The sequence below is a fragment of the Rhizopus delemar genome, genomic scaffold, assembly GCF_000149305.1.
Source record: "Rhizopus delemar RA 99-880 supercont3.9 genomic scaffold, whole genome shotgun sequence".
Lineage (NCBI taxonomy): Eukaryota > Fungi > Mucoromycota > Mucoromycetes > Mucorales > Rhizopodaceae > Rhizopus > Rhizopus delemar.
The window spans coordinates 1,287,013-1,305,253 of record NW_027137835.1 but is presented as its reverse complement, the minus strand read 5'-3'; the positions used below and the strand labels follow the sequence as shown (position 1 = coordinate 1,305,253).

The 18,241-nt window shown below is 37.0% G+C and overlaps 8 protein-coding genes across 8 annotated transcripts; 4 read left to right on the top strand and 4 right to left on the bottom strand.

Annotated features, from left to right (window-relative positions):
- Positions 1 to 589: 589 nt before the first annotated feature.
- On the top strand, positions 590 to 2,580 carry RO3G_11578 (uncharacterized protein; the record flags this gene model as incomplete). The annotated part of the gene is made up of 2 exons (XM_067666162.1): positions 590 to 2,215; positions 2,272 to 2,580. 2 exons carry the CDS (start codon positions 590 to 592, stop codon positions 2,578 to 2,580), a joined length of 1,935 nt encoding a protein of 644 aa, XP_067522263.1.
- A 512-nt stretch (positions 2,581 to 3,092) lies between these two features.
- RO3G_11577 (uncharacterized protein) lies at positions 3,093 to 4,229 on the bottom strand (the record flags this gene model as incomplete). Its single annotated transcript, XM_067666161.1, has 5 exons — positions 3,093 to 3,202; positions 3,262 to 3,466; positions 3,526 to 3,696; positions 3,752 to 4,150; positions 4,203 to 4,229. 5 exons carry the CDS (start codon positions 4,227 to 4,229, stop codon positions 3,093 to 3,095), a joined length of 912 nt encoding a protein of 303 aa, XP_067522262.1.
- A 924-nt stretch (positions 4,230 to 5,153) lies between these two features.
- RO3G_11576 (3'(2'),5'-bisphosphate nucleotidase) lies at positions 5,154 to 6,462 on the top strand (the record flags this gene model as incomplete). Its single annotated transcript, XM_067666160.1, has 6 exons — positions 5,154 to 5,160; positions 5,237 to 5,362; positions 5,419 to 5,603; positions 5,657 to 5,905; positions 5,969 to 6,223; positions 6,280 to 6,462. The coding sequence occupies 6 exons, from the start codon at positions 5,154 to 5,156 to the stop codon at positions 6,460 to 6,462; spliced, it is 1,005 nt and encodes a 334-aa protein (XP_067522261.1).
- A 56-nt stretch (positions 6,463 to 6,518) lies between these two features.
- On the bottom strand, positions 6,519 to 7,556 carry RO3G_11575 (uncharacterized protein; the record flags this gene model as incomplete). The annotated part of the gene is made up of 1 exon (XM_067666159.1): positions 6,519 to 7,556. One exon carries the CDS (start codon positions 7,554 to 7,556, stop codon positions 6,519 to 6,521), a length of 1,038 nt encoding a protein of 345 aa, XP_067522260.1.
- A 932-nt stretch (positions 7,557 to 8,488) lies between these two features.
- Positions 8,489 to 9,781, top strand: RO3G_11574 (uncharacterized protein; the record flags this gene model as incomplete). Its single annotated transcript, XM_067666158.1, has 3 exons — positions 8,489 to 8,804; positions 8,946 to 9,044; positions 9,102 to 9,781. 3 exons carry the CDS (start codon positions 8,489 to 8,491, stop codon positions 9,779 to 9,781), a joined length of 1,095 nt encoding a protein of 364 aa, XP_067522259.1.
- A 1,126-nt stretch (positions 9,782 to 10,907) lies between these two features.
- RO3G_11573 (uncharacterized protein) lies at positions 10,908 to 11,632 on the bottom strand (the record flags this gene model as incomplete). Its single annotated transcript, XM_067666157.1, has 3 exons — positions 10,908 to 11,159; positions 11,232 to 11,370; positions 11,580 to 11,632. 3 exons carry the CDS (start codon positions 11,630 to 11,632, stop codon positions 10,908 to 10,910), a joined length of 444 nt encoding a protein of 147 aa, XP_067522258.1.
- Positions 11,633 to 13,692: 2,060 nt separating this feature from the next.
- Positions 13,693 to 14,254, top strand: RO3G_11572 (uncharacterized protein; the record flags this gene model as incomplete). Its single annotated transcript, XM_067666156.1, has 2 exons — positions 13,693 to 13,791; positions 13,847 to 14,254. 2 exons carry the CDS (start codon positions 13,693 to 13,695, stop codon positions 14,252 to 14,254), a joined length of 507 nt encoding a protein of 168 aa, XP_067522257.1.
- A 598-nt stretch (positions 14,255 to 14,852) lies between these two features.
- On the bottom strand, positions 14,853 to 15,230 carry RO3G_11571 (uncharacterized protein; the record flags this gene model as incomplete). The annotated part of the gene is made up of 1 exon (XM_067666155.1): positions 14,853 to 15,230. The coding sequence occupies one exon, from the start codon at positions 15,228 to 15,230 to the stop codon at positions 14,853 to 14,855; it is 378 nt and encodes a 125-aa protein (XP_067522256.1).
- Positions 15,231 to 18,241: the final 3,011 nt, after the last annotated feature.

Genomic DNA, 18,241 nt, shown 5'->3' with positions numbered 1-18,241 from the left:
TCAATTTGGGACTATGTTTTCGCTAGCTTCTCTTTTCCTAAATTATAAACTATACATCCAAGCAATTAAGTCAAGTTAAAAAACAAGTCTGGCTGCTCAGCCCATCACTACTTGTTTGAGCACAATGATGTTTTGTACAAACCATGCTTCTTTTTTTCTATGTAATCTTTGGATTTAAGGAAACTGCGTGTATAACTGCTAAAGGAAACATGGAGATAAATTATCTTTATATTTATGCTATAGCATGAAATATCACATAATCGTTTTTGATTGTCATTATGAATCAGGCAGTTTAGTTTATTTCTGCTTCAAAACTATTCAAATGGTTTAGAATTTATTGTTTATTGTATCATCTGTGTTTAAATATAAATGACGCCAACTTAAAGGGTGTGTGTTTTTTTTATTTACTTTTTTTTTCTCTCACTTCAAAGCAAAAATAAACAAAAGATAAGAAACTTTGGCTAGTACTATTTAAAAATATATTTGCTTTATATACTTTGTGCTTCAAAAAAAAGCTACAAAACTCACACAGCTCTTTTTTCCCTCTTTTTTTTTATTATTTTCTTTTCTTATTGCAATCTTCTACTTAATGACCCAAGGAACGACTAATCAAAAATTACCGCGCAATATCTGTAAATCTCCTTCGCTTGCTGATTACTACAAAGATACCTCATACTTAATACCCGCCCATGAACCAGCAATCCAAAACGATTGCAGCCGCTTATCTTCACCCACTCAGGATGAGGTCACCTCTCATCTTGTACCACCCGAAGCAACAGCTTGCTATGACAACTTCACTTCCAACAACACCCCCATCTTTTATCCAAACCAGCCTGAATGGGACCCCACGATAAATCGCTACCCTTCAGAGCCTCCTACCTACGAAACACGAAAATTGCGTGTAAAACGATACATTGAAGAGTTACTGAAGGCTGTAAACGCAAAGCTAGGCCAATTTCAAGAAAGATATCAAGTGCAATATGAAAGACAATATGTTAAAAAGCAAGCTTACAACCATACCAATAATTATCAGCAAGAGTTGAACAAAGTATATGTTGAAGGTTTTATCCAAGCATCCCTTCAATTTTTGGGTCAAAAATATAATCAAATCGATATCCATAGCGTCAACATTTCTCAAATTCAAGAGTATATACAAGCAAAGATGCAACAACATGACCAAATTGAGTGTCAATCACAATCTCAAAGATACATGCTGCAATACATTGAAGAATTCGTGCAACAGCACATTCAGCTGTGCACTCACGACCAAACGGAGCAAGATATTTGTAGCAAAATTGAGCAAAGCCAGTGCGCTGAAATTACAGGCTTACAACCTTCCTCTTCTAATCAGCCAAGCTCTTTTGATCAGCTTCGCACTCTTCAAGATCAGGTCGAGCTTGAACGATCAAAAATGCAATTGATCAAAATCATGCAGCTTGAAGAAGAATGCGCCAAGAAGGCAAGGGATGAGCGAGAAAGAATTTATCAGGAGCATATTGAACAAGAAATTGAATTTGCAAACCGTATTCAACTTGAATCTGCCAACCAAGAAATACTTGTATATGAACGTGTTATCAGGCACACAAATACATACAAGGACCTGGCGCTGAAGTATATTAAATTGGCACGAAAAGAAGAAGATCGTATCAATCAAGCAAAAGTAGAATTATTTTGTATTGAAGAAGAAATTGAAAAGCAACGATACGCATACCAAGAACTTATTCGTTCAGTGGATGATTCCCAAAGATGCTTAGAAGAAAAAAAAGAAGAACTTGAGCGCTTTAGAAAAACCAAAGCTAATGAAGAGCAACTCTACGTTGAACGTATCAAGCAAGCAAAAGCAGAACTCGAATCTACCTCCCAAGCTATTGATGAGCTGGAAAAAAATCATAGAGACCGTATGTTAAAAGCAAAAGCTGAACACGAATATATTAATCGAGCAAAAGTTGAACTAAAACGAATTGAAAAAGAATGCCTAGAACCAATATCCAACAGGAAAAATGTAAAAAAGAATACCGTGAGACATGATCAACATGAATCCGGAAATAATAGCGATGAGGAATATACTCCAACTTGTACAGAGACAGAAAGCATTGTAAATTCTCCCAATAATAATGATAACCAATTAATTGTAAATACACAAAATACATCTTCCTCCAAAATCAATAATCTATTGCAAGATAAAGATAGTCCATTGGTAGTGGCAAATCTTAAAGTAAGAAATGGAACTGGTCTTTTTGTTGTTCGTCAAGCTAAAACTTTATTTAATAGAATCTTGTCCCTCAAATCTTGGATAAGTTAGATGAAGAAAGCAAGAAGCACTTGGCCCAATATTTACCAAAGCCAGACTTAAATGAGCACGGTGATATATCTGAAGACTTCCTGACAAGAGGAAACCCTGTCTTCTATGACTCTGCCACTACATGGCAATCGCTTCTTTCGGTTGGCTCGTTTAATCCCCAACGCAAAAGAAAACATCAGGAAGTTGATTCACGATTCAAGGACGACCAGTATGAAGAATACTATGGGGAAAAAATAGAAAAAAGCAGAAAGAAATTGAAGGGCAAGCGCAGGCAATAAAGAGTGCAAAGGCTTGAAAAACTTTTGTTTTTGTTTTAATAAAGTATTTACGCAGTAAAAAAAAAAAAAAAAAAAAAAAAAAAAAAAATTAAAAACTACATGCACATGTAGTACTTATTTCTATTTAACAAATATGATGCTTAGAATAAAGATTACAAGCTTTTGAAGCAAAGCTAGTTAAGAAGTTTGTATCGATTAAAATGATCATTTAACGAACAGTATACTAATAAAGCAACTAACGCTTTTGCAAAGACAAGGAGAGTGATCTCTGAGATGTCCAGTAATCTAAACGATGAGGTTTGCGGCCATTATTTAAAATGTAGTACACTTGATCCAATCTCTCTTTTTGCTATAAGTAAAAATAAGCTTATGAGCTATTAATTAGTTGCTCAACATGAGCATAAGCTTAATCATGTTTATTTTGATGATTATACGAATTTTATACAAAGCATTTTTTCAATAGAAAATTAAGTGAGACTGCATTTAATCAACAAATGCGTTGTAGAGTAAATTTATCCAGGAGGAAGTGTGGTAGCATCAACAGCTTCAGTTTCTTCGTAAGAATGCTCAGTCTGTGGTTCATAATGGTCGTGTACAGGAGATCTAGGCATGGCCATCACACCTAAATAAAAGGAATTAGCAATGCCAAGGATTGTTGCTTTCTTTTTCGATTTTTTTTACCTGTTCTTGATGCTTCAAGGATACCAAAAGGCTTACAAAGTTTCATGAACGATGATAAGCGTTCTGATTTAGCACACAATTCGATAATAACCGAATCTGATGAGACGTCCACTACCTTACCATCAAAGAGGCGAGTCAATTCAGTCAAAGCGCGCAAATGCGAGAATGTCTCGCGAAGGGTATCGGAAGGAGCAATGTGTTTTTCCTAATAAAATAATGGTTTAATGCTTTACTCTCCTTTTCATGTCTTCTAAGAATTTTTACACTTTCATATCGATTAATGTTTTCATCTTCATATTCAACCTTATTATCCAATTTAGTAGTAGGCAATTGTTCGTGCAAGTGTTCAGGGCCGAGAATAGATACTTTAATCAATAAAAGCTCCCGCTCTACCAATTTTGTTTTTGTGTAATCCAAAACTGCCCAAACAGGAACCTATACCTATCTCATCAGAAAAGGAGGAACTCATCCTACGGTCTCTTCCACTTACCAAATCTTCCAATTGACGTCTTGCTTGTTCAATTTGTACATTATAACCATCAAAGATAACAGTCATACGAGAGAGATCCGGTACCTCTGTTTTTGCAACAACCAATGATTCAATATTGAATCCACGGCCAGCCAAGATACCAGAGACGCGACTGAGAACACCAGGTTCATTTTGGACTAAGCAATTCAAGATGTGACGACTTTCAGGCTCTTTACTAGGAGCAGGTGTATTGTACAAAATGTTGGTTACAGCATCTTCGGCAGTGGGTGGAGGTGCAGCAGGAACAGGTCCATAACGACGTTGACGGATATGCTTTTTAAATGAGATGGCTGATGTGGAAGATGCAGCTTGATTAGCCAATAAACGGCGAGCGACAGTTGATGGATAACTGCTGCTTATCTAAGATAAAAGATTAACCATTTTGCTCTCCATTGAATAATGTTGAACTTACGACACGACTTGTGATAGACCCAAGCATGAAGAGATACAAAATCAAAATAAGTGAAAAAAGTGAAAAAAAACAAAGTAGATGGGATGATTTATATTGAAAGGGTTCTTTTGTGACGAGAATTTGAATCATAAAAAATAAGCAATGTCTATTGGTAGTGTAGTTAGTCATCTTGAATAACCGATCATGCCAAATCAGTGGACGTTTTAATAAAAGCTAATTTTTTTAGTTTATGCAAGGAAATTGAGCTTCGCCTCAGATAATATCAAGGGATTATTATTTATAAATAAGCTTAATACAAGTTATTTGTAGGTTGGATAATTGGAGATGTTTGCTTAGAAACTCTTATTTATTATACTGAGTAGATCATCTGAGAATGAAATAGTAGTCAATAAATATATCAGACATATCTTCTCTATTACTAAAATAAAGCTAGTGTTTATTTATTTTATTACTGGATTAAATTTATATCCCATTTTCCAAGATACACATAGTCATGATTTATATTATACTAATTCTTTTAAAATTTACTATTAAGTTTCATGAGATCCCTTCTCTAAACAAATCATAAAAACAGGTTTGAGTGAACACAAAAGCTCACACTATGATACTTGTGGTAATAGATGTTGGCTTAAAGGAGCTTAAGAAGAATAAAAAAAACTAGCAGCTTAACTTTTAATAACAAAAAAAGTTTTTTTTTTTTTTTTTTTTTTTTTTTTTTTTTTTTTTTTAATGTAAACAACTTGTAATTTTTAAGCAGAAATTTTCGGTTAAATTATCACAATGCGTTGGGAAATTCGGTAACTTAGCTTTTATGCTTCCGTGTTTTGTCATTTGCTCCTTGCTTAACATAGTCTTTCCCTTTCACTTTTCTACAATCAATATCAGTCGGAGCCTTAATACATCTACTTTTTAAGACAAAGCACGCAATATCACAAAATGCATCTTTATTTCATGTCTGGTAAATAAAAAAAATGAGAACTGATACTAAGCCATTCAATTAAAGACAAGAAAAGGCTGATATTCATACTTTATAGCCTATTTACAAGAGAGAGCCACAGCCATTCGTGCTGTTTTGACTGCTTCCAAAGTATGTCAATCAGTCTTTCAACATTTGGTTGCTAATGAAACCTTGACAAAAAACGATAAATCTCCCGTAACAGGTACAAAGGATAATAAAGAACCTACAAACAAAACGTATATTAAATTATACTTACAGTCGCTGACTTCTCGGCCCAAGCCATCATTAATACATACCTTCACAAGGACTTCCCCAATGACCCTATCATTGGTGAAGAAGACTCAAAAGATTTGCAAGGTGAAAGTGGTAAAGTTTTGAGAGAGAAGGTAGTTTCCTTAACAAATGGTGTATTAAGTGAAAACGAAAAACTTTCTGAACAGCAGGTATAAAAAGATAAGTGCTTTTTTTTTGCTTATAAATAACACAAAAAAAAAAGATTTTGGATGCCATTGACCGAGGCAACTATGCTGGAGGACCCAAGGGACGACATTGGGCTTTGGATCCTATTGATGGAACAAAGGGATTCTTACGTGGTGGTCAATATGCTGTATGTCTTGCTTTAATTGAAGATGGTGTTGTACAACTCGGTGTCATCGGTTGTCCTAACTTACCATTAAACCACAACGAACCTGAAGGAGAAAAAGGAAGTTTGTTTATTGCTGTTCGCAACCAAGGTGCATATCAGGTAAGAAGATGATTTGAAAACATAAAAAATTACCTACGTACTTATTCATCCACACATAAAAAGCGAAGCTTCTCCAATGATAATGAAACTCGTATTCAATTCGCAGACATCTCTTCTACTGAACAATCCACATTCTGTGAATCCGTTGAAGCCGGTCACTCTTCACACGGAGATGCTGAAGAAATAGCCAAGCTTTTGGGTATTACACGTACTCCTGTACGTATGGACAGTCAGGCAAAGTACTGCTCTATCTCTAGAGGTGATGCAGATATCTACTTGCGTCTTCCCACCAGCAAGACTTATGTAGAAAAGATCTGGGTTAGTAGAAAATACAAACAGGCAGTGGGTTGATATTAAAATGATCATTCAAATAGGACCATGCATCAGGCAATGTGCTCGTTACTGAAGCTGGAGGAAAAGTAACTGACATTTATGGCCAACCTTTGGATTTCTCAATTGGCCGTACATTGGAAAAGAACAAGGGAGTTATTGCCTCCAAGGCATCTATTCATGACCGCGTGTTACAAGCAGTCCAAAAAGTACTGAACATTCAATAAAATATATTCTTGATTTATTAATGCTATGTATACATTTTTATCTCTCTACAAGTTTATTATTTTTTGCTATTTGATGAAGTCTGATTTACTTCCTTCTCAAATGTTGGATTAGTTGAAGCCAAATTTTGAACTGAACTTTCTCTGTGATAAGCATAGAAAGAAATGGCAGCAGCAGGACCAACTACAGGCATGATAAGTGCAACAGTAGCAGCTGGCCTTATTCCGCCATCAAATAAAGCCCAAATAACAAATCCAATAGATAGCACAACATAATCTACTACAATTGTACGCGTTGCTAATATCTGTCCGAGATCACCAAAGGATACATTGCCCGGTAAGTTATCTGGTGCGTGATAGAGCAGAACAAGAGAATCCCAGATGCGAATACCTTGGTGAGCCACTATCAAGTACATACCATAGTATATAAGCATATTTACAATTCCCAATAAAAGATAAGATTTCTCTAATGCGTCCTTTCCTTCTACAACGTAAAGGCGATTTCTTACAGTTTCATCGCTTACTCTGTCTATGGGTGAAGGCTGTTGAAAGAACTTTATAAAGATAGGAATAAGAGGAACAATCAAGAGTGGTGCAAAGTGCCAAGCAGCCAACATGTCTTGCTCTAATTTAGTGTCAGGTTTTACCAGTGGAGAGAGAAGAATAGCAGTGGGTAGACCGTAACCGACATAGATTGCAGTAAATATACCATAAACCACGGGCAAAGTAATGTTCCAATGATCTTTTTTGAAAATTGTATGTCGTCTATAGAACACACTAAGAGGTACCCAAATAAGAGGAAACACTACAGAAACACCAATCACATTGGACAGCAATCCATATACAGGGAATAATGCCAGAAGAGATCTTTTAAAACCTTTACGTGAACCTTCAATGGTCATGATAGCAATCATAACACCAAAAGAAGCCAACAAAAGTGTCAAAATAGGAGCACCAAGAACATCATGCAAGCAATTTTGAAAGAAGTTGACAAAAACACAAAGCTGACGATCCAAAAGTGAGGAAATTCCAGAATAGACAACGCGTAAATTACCCTGGGCATCATTGTTAGCCGGATGGAAGCACATATCATTCATTTTATCCCCCCATGGTTTGATGGCTGTCAAAACATTTTTTATTGTAAAATAAGAAGTTCCTACGCCTACTAAGGCTGATAAAACAACGTTCATTTAATGTTGAAAACAAAAGAAAAAAAAAAAAAGAGAAAAAAAATATGGTTTCATTTTTACGTAGTGTTGCACAAAATCTGCGAACTTTACTATATTTCATTGGATGGTCAATTTATCGGACTTTTTGAAGAATATCAAAAAGGAAGTCATTGTAAAATATCATTTCATCTACCAGTTGGTCAACGCAGTCATGCTGTGGCCACAGGCAACAGAGCATTCTACTAAACTGAATAATATGCTCTAGTCCCAAGTAGTGGCTAGAAGGTTAACATTATTCATTCATGCAGTTTGTAAAATACCACTTATGAAATTAACGTAAAGAAACCTATTCATTCTACAAATGTATGATCTTTTTAAACAAGAAAGTGAGATATCAAGAGTGAGCTAGAAGAGTGGGCTCCAAATTAAAAGCCATGACATACCCTAAATGTATGCTCTCAATATAGAGTATTGATTAAAAATACTTTTTGTTCTTTTCACGCAAATAATAAAATGCAAAAGACCTTTATTTGCTCTACTGAATGATTTATAGAAAATAGTATATTTTTATAAAGAATGGCGATTAAATTATATTTTTAAATAATACAGCCAAACCTATGGAAATTGGCGTTTTCACAAAAATAATTGTCACTTTCATAAAAATGATTGCACATTCTACAAACCGACGGACCACCCCTTGATATAGCCCAAGGTGGCTTTAGAGAATCCCGCAGCGCATTAGATCAGGTTCTGTGCCTCACAGAAATTAGTCACGTACTTCGTACACACTACCATGTCAAGCCTGTCTTAGCATTTCTTGATATCAAGTCCACATATGACACAGTCAATCGCAGTTTCGTATGGGACACTCTGAGCCGTTGCGTCTCACCTCCCATGCTCAACTGTTACGGTGCCTTTTTGACGATGTGCAAATCGAAATCCTTCTCTCTAATACGACCTCTCGTCGTTTTCACCCGAAAACAGGCGTGCTTCAAGGCCCTATCCTCTCACCGTATCTCTATTCCGTCTATATAAACCAGCTTCCAGCCCAATTACGACCCCAGGCCATCACCACCGACATGTCGCCATTAGAAACGATACCGCTCGTAAACTGCTTACTCTATGCAGATGACGTGGTGCTAATAGCTGAACGTACGACTATGACTGATCTGCTACGTAAGTGTGAAGAGCATAGCCTACAAATGGGGTACCGATGGAATCCCTCTAAATGTGTCATATTGGACAATCAGCTGGAGCCAATATCATATACCATTTATAACCAAGCCCTGCCACAAGTAACCTCTTTTGCCTATCTAGGTGTACCATTTAAACCAGGGGGTTACCTAGACCCAGATGAACTGATTAGACGCAACTCCTCTAAGGCATTAGCCACGATGAACGTACTGAAGTCAATTGGTATTAACCCCTCTGGCTTCTCTAGGCTCCTTTCAACCAGATTTTACGCTCATATAGTTCGACCACAGCTTGAATATGGCTTGGCAATCAACCGCTTCACTAATACCCAGCTGAAATCCATTGAAGATGTGCAAGATACATGCATCCGTACGATCTATGGTGCCCGTGGAAAAACCTCCACCAAAGTGATGCTTCGCCTAGCTAAACTTCCCCTTATGGCAGATCGGGTTCACATTTTACAAGCACAGTTCCTTTATAGGTCCTTACACTTACCTGACGATGCACTGTTATGTCGACTAATACCACACATTCGACATATTCGTGGACATCAATGGTTCCTCCTTTCCAAGACCTCTCTCTGGCAAAGCTTACCTTCTACAGGAGAGGAACTGGATAAGCACATGTTCAAAACAGCCAAAAAACGCTTCCTGCAACAATCTCTAGAAAAGCTCCAACAAAGTGGGCATTACAAACTTATTTCAAGTTGCCGTAGATCCGTATCTTTGGACCCTATCTTATGGCTACCCATGTCCTATGCAGAACGTAGTCGATATATACGGTGGAGGCTAGGTTGGTTACCTGGTGGAAAGCCACATCCGTGTCCCAAACACCCTATGTTCAAGTTCACACGCAAACACGCCATTACTTGCCTCAATATGCACCAACGCCTCTATATGCCTGAAACCATTACAAATCCTCTGTCATTCCTTCTGAATATGCTTCCATCTCGACCCTAGGTACCCTCAAATCTAGCACTCTCTTGGTCCCAACGATGGCCAGTTATATGCTCAATACTACATGAACTAGACCAACTTCAACATGTCACAGTTATTCCCATTACTCACCCACATGGTCAGAAGCTCCTCGAATGGCTTAAACATTTCCTTTAGCTCCATCTTTTATGACTCAACACACTTTTTCTCCCTTTACCTTTTTTACCCTTTATCCCAGAGGGGTTTTTTTTCATAACATCGACATCCTAACGGATTGACCTGGTCCGGGCGGACACTTATTTGTTTTATTTTTAGCGCTCAACTGGACCTTTAATAAAATATAACATTTGAACAAAAAAAAAAAATCAGAAACTGAAGATTTTGACTTGTTTGAGCAGGCCAATCAAACTTGAACCTAATTTTTAATCTTACGCTTAAGTTGATGTGGATGATTCTCTTTAATGAAGTCTGAAAGTACAAAGATATCTCCTTTTAATATCTCTAAACGTATACATCTAAAATTTTATGGCCACACTATGTGATTATTATGGCCATTATAGTTTAAGTTAGTCATCCAAATAGTGCCATGAAAGTATAATAATTTCAAGTCTGATGCTTTTCCTTTAAAAACTAACAGCTTGAATTCATAATACCTGTTCCCGAGTCTATTGCAACATACATTATCTGGATTGGTATCGATTAATTTTAAGTCGTACTACTTTATTGGGGGGGGTTTAATTGGAAAATGTGCTGGGCTAGCTGTTGGCTTCTACATTTTTATTTATAAAATTAATGACCATTTTGAGCGCATGATGTCTAATATAGCATCGTTTTCGCCCTGGTCAGATCAATAAAAAGTTTAATGGAAACTAAAAACCCCTTTGGGGATCAAGGGTAAAAAAGATATGGGAGGGAGAGTGAAGGAAACAAGCGAATGTCACTAGTGAAGGGAAGAGGGTAGCCAATCGAGGAATCTTTGCCCTGGTTGAAATGGCGGTGGCGGTTGTTGGCTTTTACAGTAGCAAATAGAAAATTTTTCGTATCAGTTCAGATTCCAAGTGGACAATAAATATAACAATAATTAAACATTTGCATTTAAAAAGTGGTCAGCAACTGACTGCGATGGCAATACTCTTAAGCCGCAAACCTCTTACATGATAATTTTGTCCAAACTTCGTTGTTCCAATAATTCAAGATATATAGTTGCCATCATTTCAAACAGGGGCTTCCAATGACTGCGCAATTCCCAACAAGTTGGTGTACAACTCGATCTTACTTCAATAAGTCTCCACTTGCCAGTCTTTGATAGGGTCACCTTTGTCAGTGTCAAGGTTTTTTTGATTACTTGGACGCCAAGTGTGCACTTTTTGATTATGGTGTCGATACCAGCCTTCTTATTATGCTTTATAATATGAAGTAACGCACTGCTACACTCTGCCAATAATTTAAGCGTATCATCCAAAGAGTGGCTAACATTCTCCTTTTCGAATCCACTACTAGACTCGATAAAGAACTCATTGTCGGTCACCGCATTTTTTCCCAACGCATCTGCATACTTTCTATCTGAATAGCTCTGACGAAGACGTATTTTGGTCGGGAGTTGTCTTTGATTCCTTTTTGATTTTTAAAGCTTATTTTGTATTCAAACGATGCTCCTTTTCATGGCGATTCTAATGGTATGCTTTTCGGTGTGGTTGGATAACTCTAACAGACGTTATTTAAGAAAATGTAAAGAAAATAAGAGGAAAGGAAAATAATCAGCTTCACCGCATCGGGAATTGAATGAATGCAAGTCACAATTGGACAACATTATTTTCCTTACCTATTATTTTCTCCCCTCACAGGATACATCAACAAGACGATCTCTGGACGCATTGTTCACCCAATGTGCCAGCACACTAAACATGAAAAAAACACCAAAAGAATCAATATGAAAATGGATACTCAATTGATACATTATTTACTTTATTAATCAAAATCACCAGAATACTCTCCACAATGATATATTTCCCCACTTACCTTTCTTTTTAATTTGTTATTTAAAGCATCGATTGATGTGAAGTAATAAAAAATATACCTCTTTCTTCCCGCTAAATTTAATTTTGTTTGCCGAACATATTATTTTGCACGTTCAAGCAATTGAAGTCAAGAACTAGTTTAATTGTTGATCTTGTTGTTATTGTACATTAATAGTCTTTCACAGTCTTCTATTAATTGGTTTCTGTTATAACTTCACCGTAATGGCGACATGTCGGTGGTGATGGCCTGGGGTCGTAATTGGGCTGGAAGCTGGTTTATATAGACGGAATAGAGATACGGTGAGAGGATAGGGCCTTGAAGCACGCCTGTTTTCGGGTGAAAACGACGAGAGGTCGTATTAGAGAGAAGGATTTCGATTTGCACATCGTCAAAAAGGCACCGTAACAGTTGAGCATGGGAGGTGAGACGCAACGGCTCAGAGTGTCCCATACGAAACTGCGATTGACTGTGTCATATGTGGACTTGATATCAAGAAATGCTAAGACAGGCTTGACATGGTAGTGTGTACGAAGTACGTGACTAATTTCTGTGAGGCACAGAACCTGATCTAATGCGCTGCGGGATTCTCTAAAGCCACCTTGGGCTATATCAAGGGGTGGTCCGTCGGTTTGTAGAATGTGCAATCATTTTTATGAAAGTGACAATTATTTTTGTGAAAACGCCAATTTCCATAGGTTTGACTGTACCGTATGATACTTTAGAGAGCCATAAGTTGCCCATAAAGTCATTTTTGACATACGGTTTATAAGTTAAAGCTGCTTATATAAAAACGCTAATTTGCATCGTTAGTGTTGTATAATACAAAAAGAACAATAACCGTCTTACATTCCTTTGTAATTTATACTCTTAATCTTTAAAAGTGTTCATCTAAAGGCGTTGCTATAACAAAATTCTTGTAAAAAATACAAAAACATTTATTAGAGTTTTGAGTTAAAAGGCTACAGTTACTTATTATTGTAATTGACGATATGCTAAAAGAAGTATAGGATTAAGCATAACTTTACTTGATTAATCAGATTATAATAATAACGTAATGGTTTAACCAGTCATATGCTTCAACTCTTTCAGTTTATCAATTTCTATAAACTTTCTTCTATTTAACAGCGGGAAAAAAAAAGTAGCACAATTTGTTTACGTAATATACTCCCCGCATGCATAAAGCAATAAAGCCAGCCTTTTTTTTTGTTGCATTTCTCTCTTTTTTTTTTCTTTTTGTTTCTTAACCTTATTTTATAAAGAAATCATACAATGCCTGTATCTAAAATAACAATTGCTCCTGGAATCGACCAATATACTTTAATAAATAAGAATAAAACCTTGGCTGTGATGGTGATGACATATGGTGCTACAATCACTCATATCCTTACTCCAGACAAAACAGGCGCTATTCGTGATGTTGTCTTGGGTTTTGATGATTATGAATCCTACAAGAAACCAGTGAACCCTTACTTTGGTGCTTTGATTGGAAGATACGCGAATCGGTAAAGAAAAATAAGAAAGCATAATCCTTTTTGTTTCACGCTAAAATGTCTAAAAATAGCATTGGACAGGGAAAGTTTACAGTAGATGGAAAAGAATATGAACTGGCAATTAATAATGGTCCTAATGCACTTCATGGTGGACTTGAAGGGTTTGACAAAAAGAATTGGTCTGCCACTGTTGTGTCCGAGGAACCCTCGTCTATTCGTCTTGAGCTTGTTTCTCCAGATGGAGATCAAGGTTATCCTGGTACATTAACTACTCAAGTTACATACACGGTAACAGACAAAGATGAACTCGTACTCGAATACCATGCTACCACAGACAAGGATACAGTCATCAACTTGACTAATCATTCCTATTTTAACTTGGCTGGTGTTGAGTTGAATCCAAAGATTTTGGATCATCGCGTGACAATGACGGATGAAGTAAATGCCGTATTGGAATGCGATGAAAATTGTTTGCCGACTGGAAAGGTCCTCAGCTGGTCTGAAGCGCCTTGGATGAGTTTCAAGGTAACAATCACTCGTTCATTTTATCATAATCCTCCTTTTTACTCACACAACATAGGACGTAAACGCAGGTGTAGCTATTGGTGCTCGACTTGAACACCTTGAGAGTACTCGAGGTTATGATCATCCTTATGTTATTCACAATGACTATAAAATAGACACCGCTAGTTTGCCTCTTCGTCATGCTGTCAACGTGTACTCTCCTGAATCTGGTATCGAGCTTGACTTTTCAACTACTGAACCTACTTTCCAATTCTACACAGGTGGTTGGATATCCGATGAAGGTTTGGAAGCAAAGAAAGATCAAAAGAAGATCAAATTAGGTCCCAGTTCCGGTTTCTGTTTGGAAGCATCTCGTAATCCTGATTCACCTAATAAGCCTGATTGGCGTAGTGCTGTTTTACTCCAAAAGGATGCTACTTACACTGCAAAGTCTGTTTACGCTTTCCATGCTCGTTTGGATTAATTAAAAATAAAAAGGACTCATTTATTTATCTATATAATAAGCATATCGAAGATAAGGCCCTAAGAACAAACGGCCTGTACATGCCATAAATAATAATTGTGCTGCAATACACATGATTCGCGTTTTGCCTTCTGGTTCTTGCTTTAAAGCACCATGACGCAAAACGACTTCAAGCAATACTGCGACACCTTGAATGGTAAAGAACATGAGATTTTCAAAAGTTATCTGTCTACAGACACTCATTATAATCAGCTCATGAAATACACCGCTTACAATAAATGTGATCAAACCACGTCCATGTCTTTTGCAGAAAAAGGACCTTAGGTGATCAAGGACCTGGCTTGACTCATTCAACCTGTACTTTTGAACCTCTTGTTTTTTCGTTACGTTTTTTGCTTGTGCTCTCTTTTTATCCTCATCTTGTTGATATGCATCTTCTTCTTTCTCAGCAATTTCAGTGTTGTGCTTATTTGTTAAAAATAGTTGTGTATGTAGCAAGTTTCGAATCACTCTATTCCATCTTCGACTAAAAAAAAGACAAAGTTTGTTATGTTTGTAGCGCGATTTACTTTGTATATCCCACTCTTTCTTTTCTCTTTTACCTCCAAAAATCTCTTGGGCTAGATGCAATGATAGGCGAGTCAAATAACTGTACCATGTTCCAACCCATAATAACTTGTTCTAAACCCATAAATACATTGACCGCACCTAATAAACAATATGCCTTCACACCGTACAAAATTGTATAAATCAAGCTCAAAGGATGAAACCAAGGATAATACAGCGCAAAAATGGGTTTGTGGGGCAGTAAAGGATCTAGAAATAACCGCATAAATGACCATTTGAGAACGCCTAAACAGCAAGTGGCTGCACCACGGTATCTGATGCTGCTGACAGACATGTTTTCACTGGATTCAGAGGTTATCTTGATAACCTTGTTTGTCCACTCTGCCAATGTGAGTTGCTCTATAGGCATACGCGCTGTATAGGAAGTAAAGAACCATGGTACAGCTGCAAATAGTACATTGATTGGTATATTGGGTGAAACGAACAAGAGTGGAAGAGCGATGCGAAAAAGAACAATGAAGACGCGAAGCTGTGCTGGAGTCATCGGCAATCGCTTTTCGTTTTTTAGTAGAAAAAGCTCAAAGCCAATGGAGATTGCGTAGAGAAGGGTGAGTGAAGTATAGGGTAGAACGATAGCAGGTGGTAAAGAGGTGTTTATAAAAGGCGATTGTGCGTAATCTTCACTCATTGTTGGCAAGCAAAAGTGAAAAAAAAAGGGGGTAAAACAAAATAGTTTGGTTCCAAACTGACGTATTTTTTTTATGGATGAAAGTTTTAATGCTTATTAAAACTCATCAGAGTATAAGGAGTAAAAGCGATACAAGTGTATTAAACAGTGACTTGTCGCAAAAAAATTCCAAACTGACGTACGATTAAAGAATATTTTATTTATCTGAGAATTAAAATAACCCAATTGAGCACATAATAATGGAAGTTATTGTATTGCCCGGATCAGATCAAGAGATGGTTAAAGAGCTAAAAAACCTTTTTGATAGTCAAAAAGGGAAAAAGGATAAAGATGGGAAGATGAAGAAGATACGGTAACAAACGATACCCAAACTGACGTACAGTGAGAATGGTAAATTTTGTCACTTTGAGAAAATTGAATATTACTTTCCAAAAATTAATGGCACTAATCCAAAAAATGATTGTCACCTTGATTCGGAGAAGCTTGTTCAAAGCAATATTTTTAAAGCCGTGTCTACGATGAATGTCCTATCTTCTATTGGGATAAACCCATCTGGATTCTCCAAGCTCCTCTGCTCTCGATTTTATGCTCAAATAGTTCGGCCACAAATGGAATATCGCATAGCTATCAACTGCTTCAATCACTCTCTGCTGAAATCTTTAGAAGAGGCACAAGACAAATGCATATGTAAGATCTACGATGCGTCTAAAAAACATCTACCAAGGTGATGCTCCATTTGGGTAAGTTACCCACAATGAGAGAAAGAGTAGCTATCCTGCAAGCCCAATTCCTCTTTCGTTCATTATCTTTACCTGAGGACACACTGCTGTATCGCTTAATGCCACATATACAGTACACCAGAGGTCATCAATGGTATAAACTACCAAAAACTGCTCTGTGGAGATTGATGCCGCCGACAATAACCGACTTCGATACTCGAGGCTTTAGGACAATAAAAAAGAAATTTCTCCAATCTAAACTTGAAAAGCAGATCCAAGGTAAGAACTCCAGACTACTATCCAGCTGCCGACCAACAACTACTCTCGACCCTATCTTATGGCTACCAATGACTCATGAAGAAAGAAGTCGATGTATACGATGACGCCTTGGTTGGTTGCCAGGTGGAGCTCCCAAACCCTGCCCTTACCATCCCAACAACAACCTGTCAAGACGTCACACCATCAGCTGCCTCAATACGCATCGCCGTCTTTGTATGCCTGAAGCAATAGTTGACCCTATGTCTTTCCTTTTGAATATGCTTCCGACACGCACATTTGTTCCCTCTACTATTGCTTTGCCCTAGACCTATCGATGGCCCGTTATATGTTCTATCCCCCCATGAATTACATCAACTACAACACTATACAACCACCCCGTGCAAGACACCTCATGGCCAAAAACTAATTGAATGGCTGAAACAATTTAACTAACTTCGTATGCTTCTCTATGCATCCTACTTTCCTTTCTCTTTTTTACCCTTGAACCCGAAGGGGTTTTTTTTTCTAAATATCAAACCTCCAAACGGATTGATCTGCTCCGGGAGGACACTTATTTTTTTTATTCTTTTAGCTCTCAATTGGATCTTTAATAAAATATAACGTTTAAACAAATTCCATAGGTTTGGCTGTAACTTTACATTCCAACATGTGAGACAGTCGGTGATTAAACATTAAAATGATTACGTTACAAATAGGCCTTCATTATATTTAGTCTATTAATTTTTTTATGGTTTTTCTTACATTGCTGATGTATTGTTCGTTACATAGTAGCAAAGGCTCTCTTTCTTTCGTCACTGTTAGAACAGCGATAGGCGCCCTTTAGGGTGGAAGGAGGTTGTGGGGGCTTGTCCGTTAGAGGAACCGCATCTTCCGGATATGTCAACAGCGTATCGCCAGCAGGTCTTTTCCTCTTTGCCCTACAAGGCTTCTTCGGCCTCTTTTTTCATTGTCATTTCGTGTCGATCCATACTACCAAACGGCAATTGGTGCTCTCGACTTGGTAATGAAAAAAGTAGCTACATGCGCTTATATGTTTGGTAATGAAACTATTTTTTGGTTTTTTAAATCAATTTATCGACTTCAACTGAATTCAGCAGTTTCTCTGCATTACCATCTACAAACATGTCATATTTGAAACATTTTAGTCAACAACCCACCAATGGGTCGCACAGCCTGATCATGACTATCGAACCAACGTTTTGCTATATCTATAAGACGTATATAATCATAAAATTAGTATCTCATCATGTTTACTTCATAAACTGAACAACTTTCTTCAACTTTGAATTAAAACAAGTTTAACCGGTCATCATGTTCTTTGAATACCAATAATTATCAAACTAATTTCGCAACAATTATAGCCACACCGAATTAATGTTCGTACTATACAAAAATTTGTAAAAACTTGAACCTTTTTTCTTTCAATAAAAATGGTTTATTTCTTTTCTTTTTTATAAACCAGTCAACATATCAATAACATATTCATCGAATACTACTCGTGGTACATATATGTCTGATGAAGAAAAAAAATACTGGGATGTTTTCTACCTTAAAAAACATGACATTCCTTTGGGCGGATTGCAGACACGGTTAGCATGATAAAGTCAGCTGTGCAAAGTATAATGAAAAAAAAAAAGAATACAGGTAGCCCATTACCTCAAATACGCCAAGGAACATTTAAAACTGATGAGAGGGCAACCAGACACTTGGAGCGTATTATAAGGAAGAGTCCAT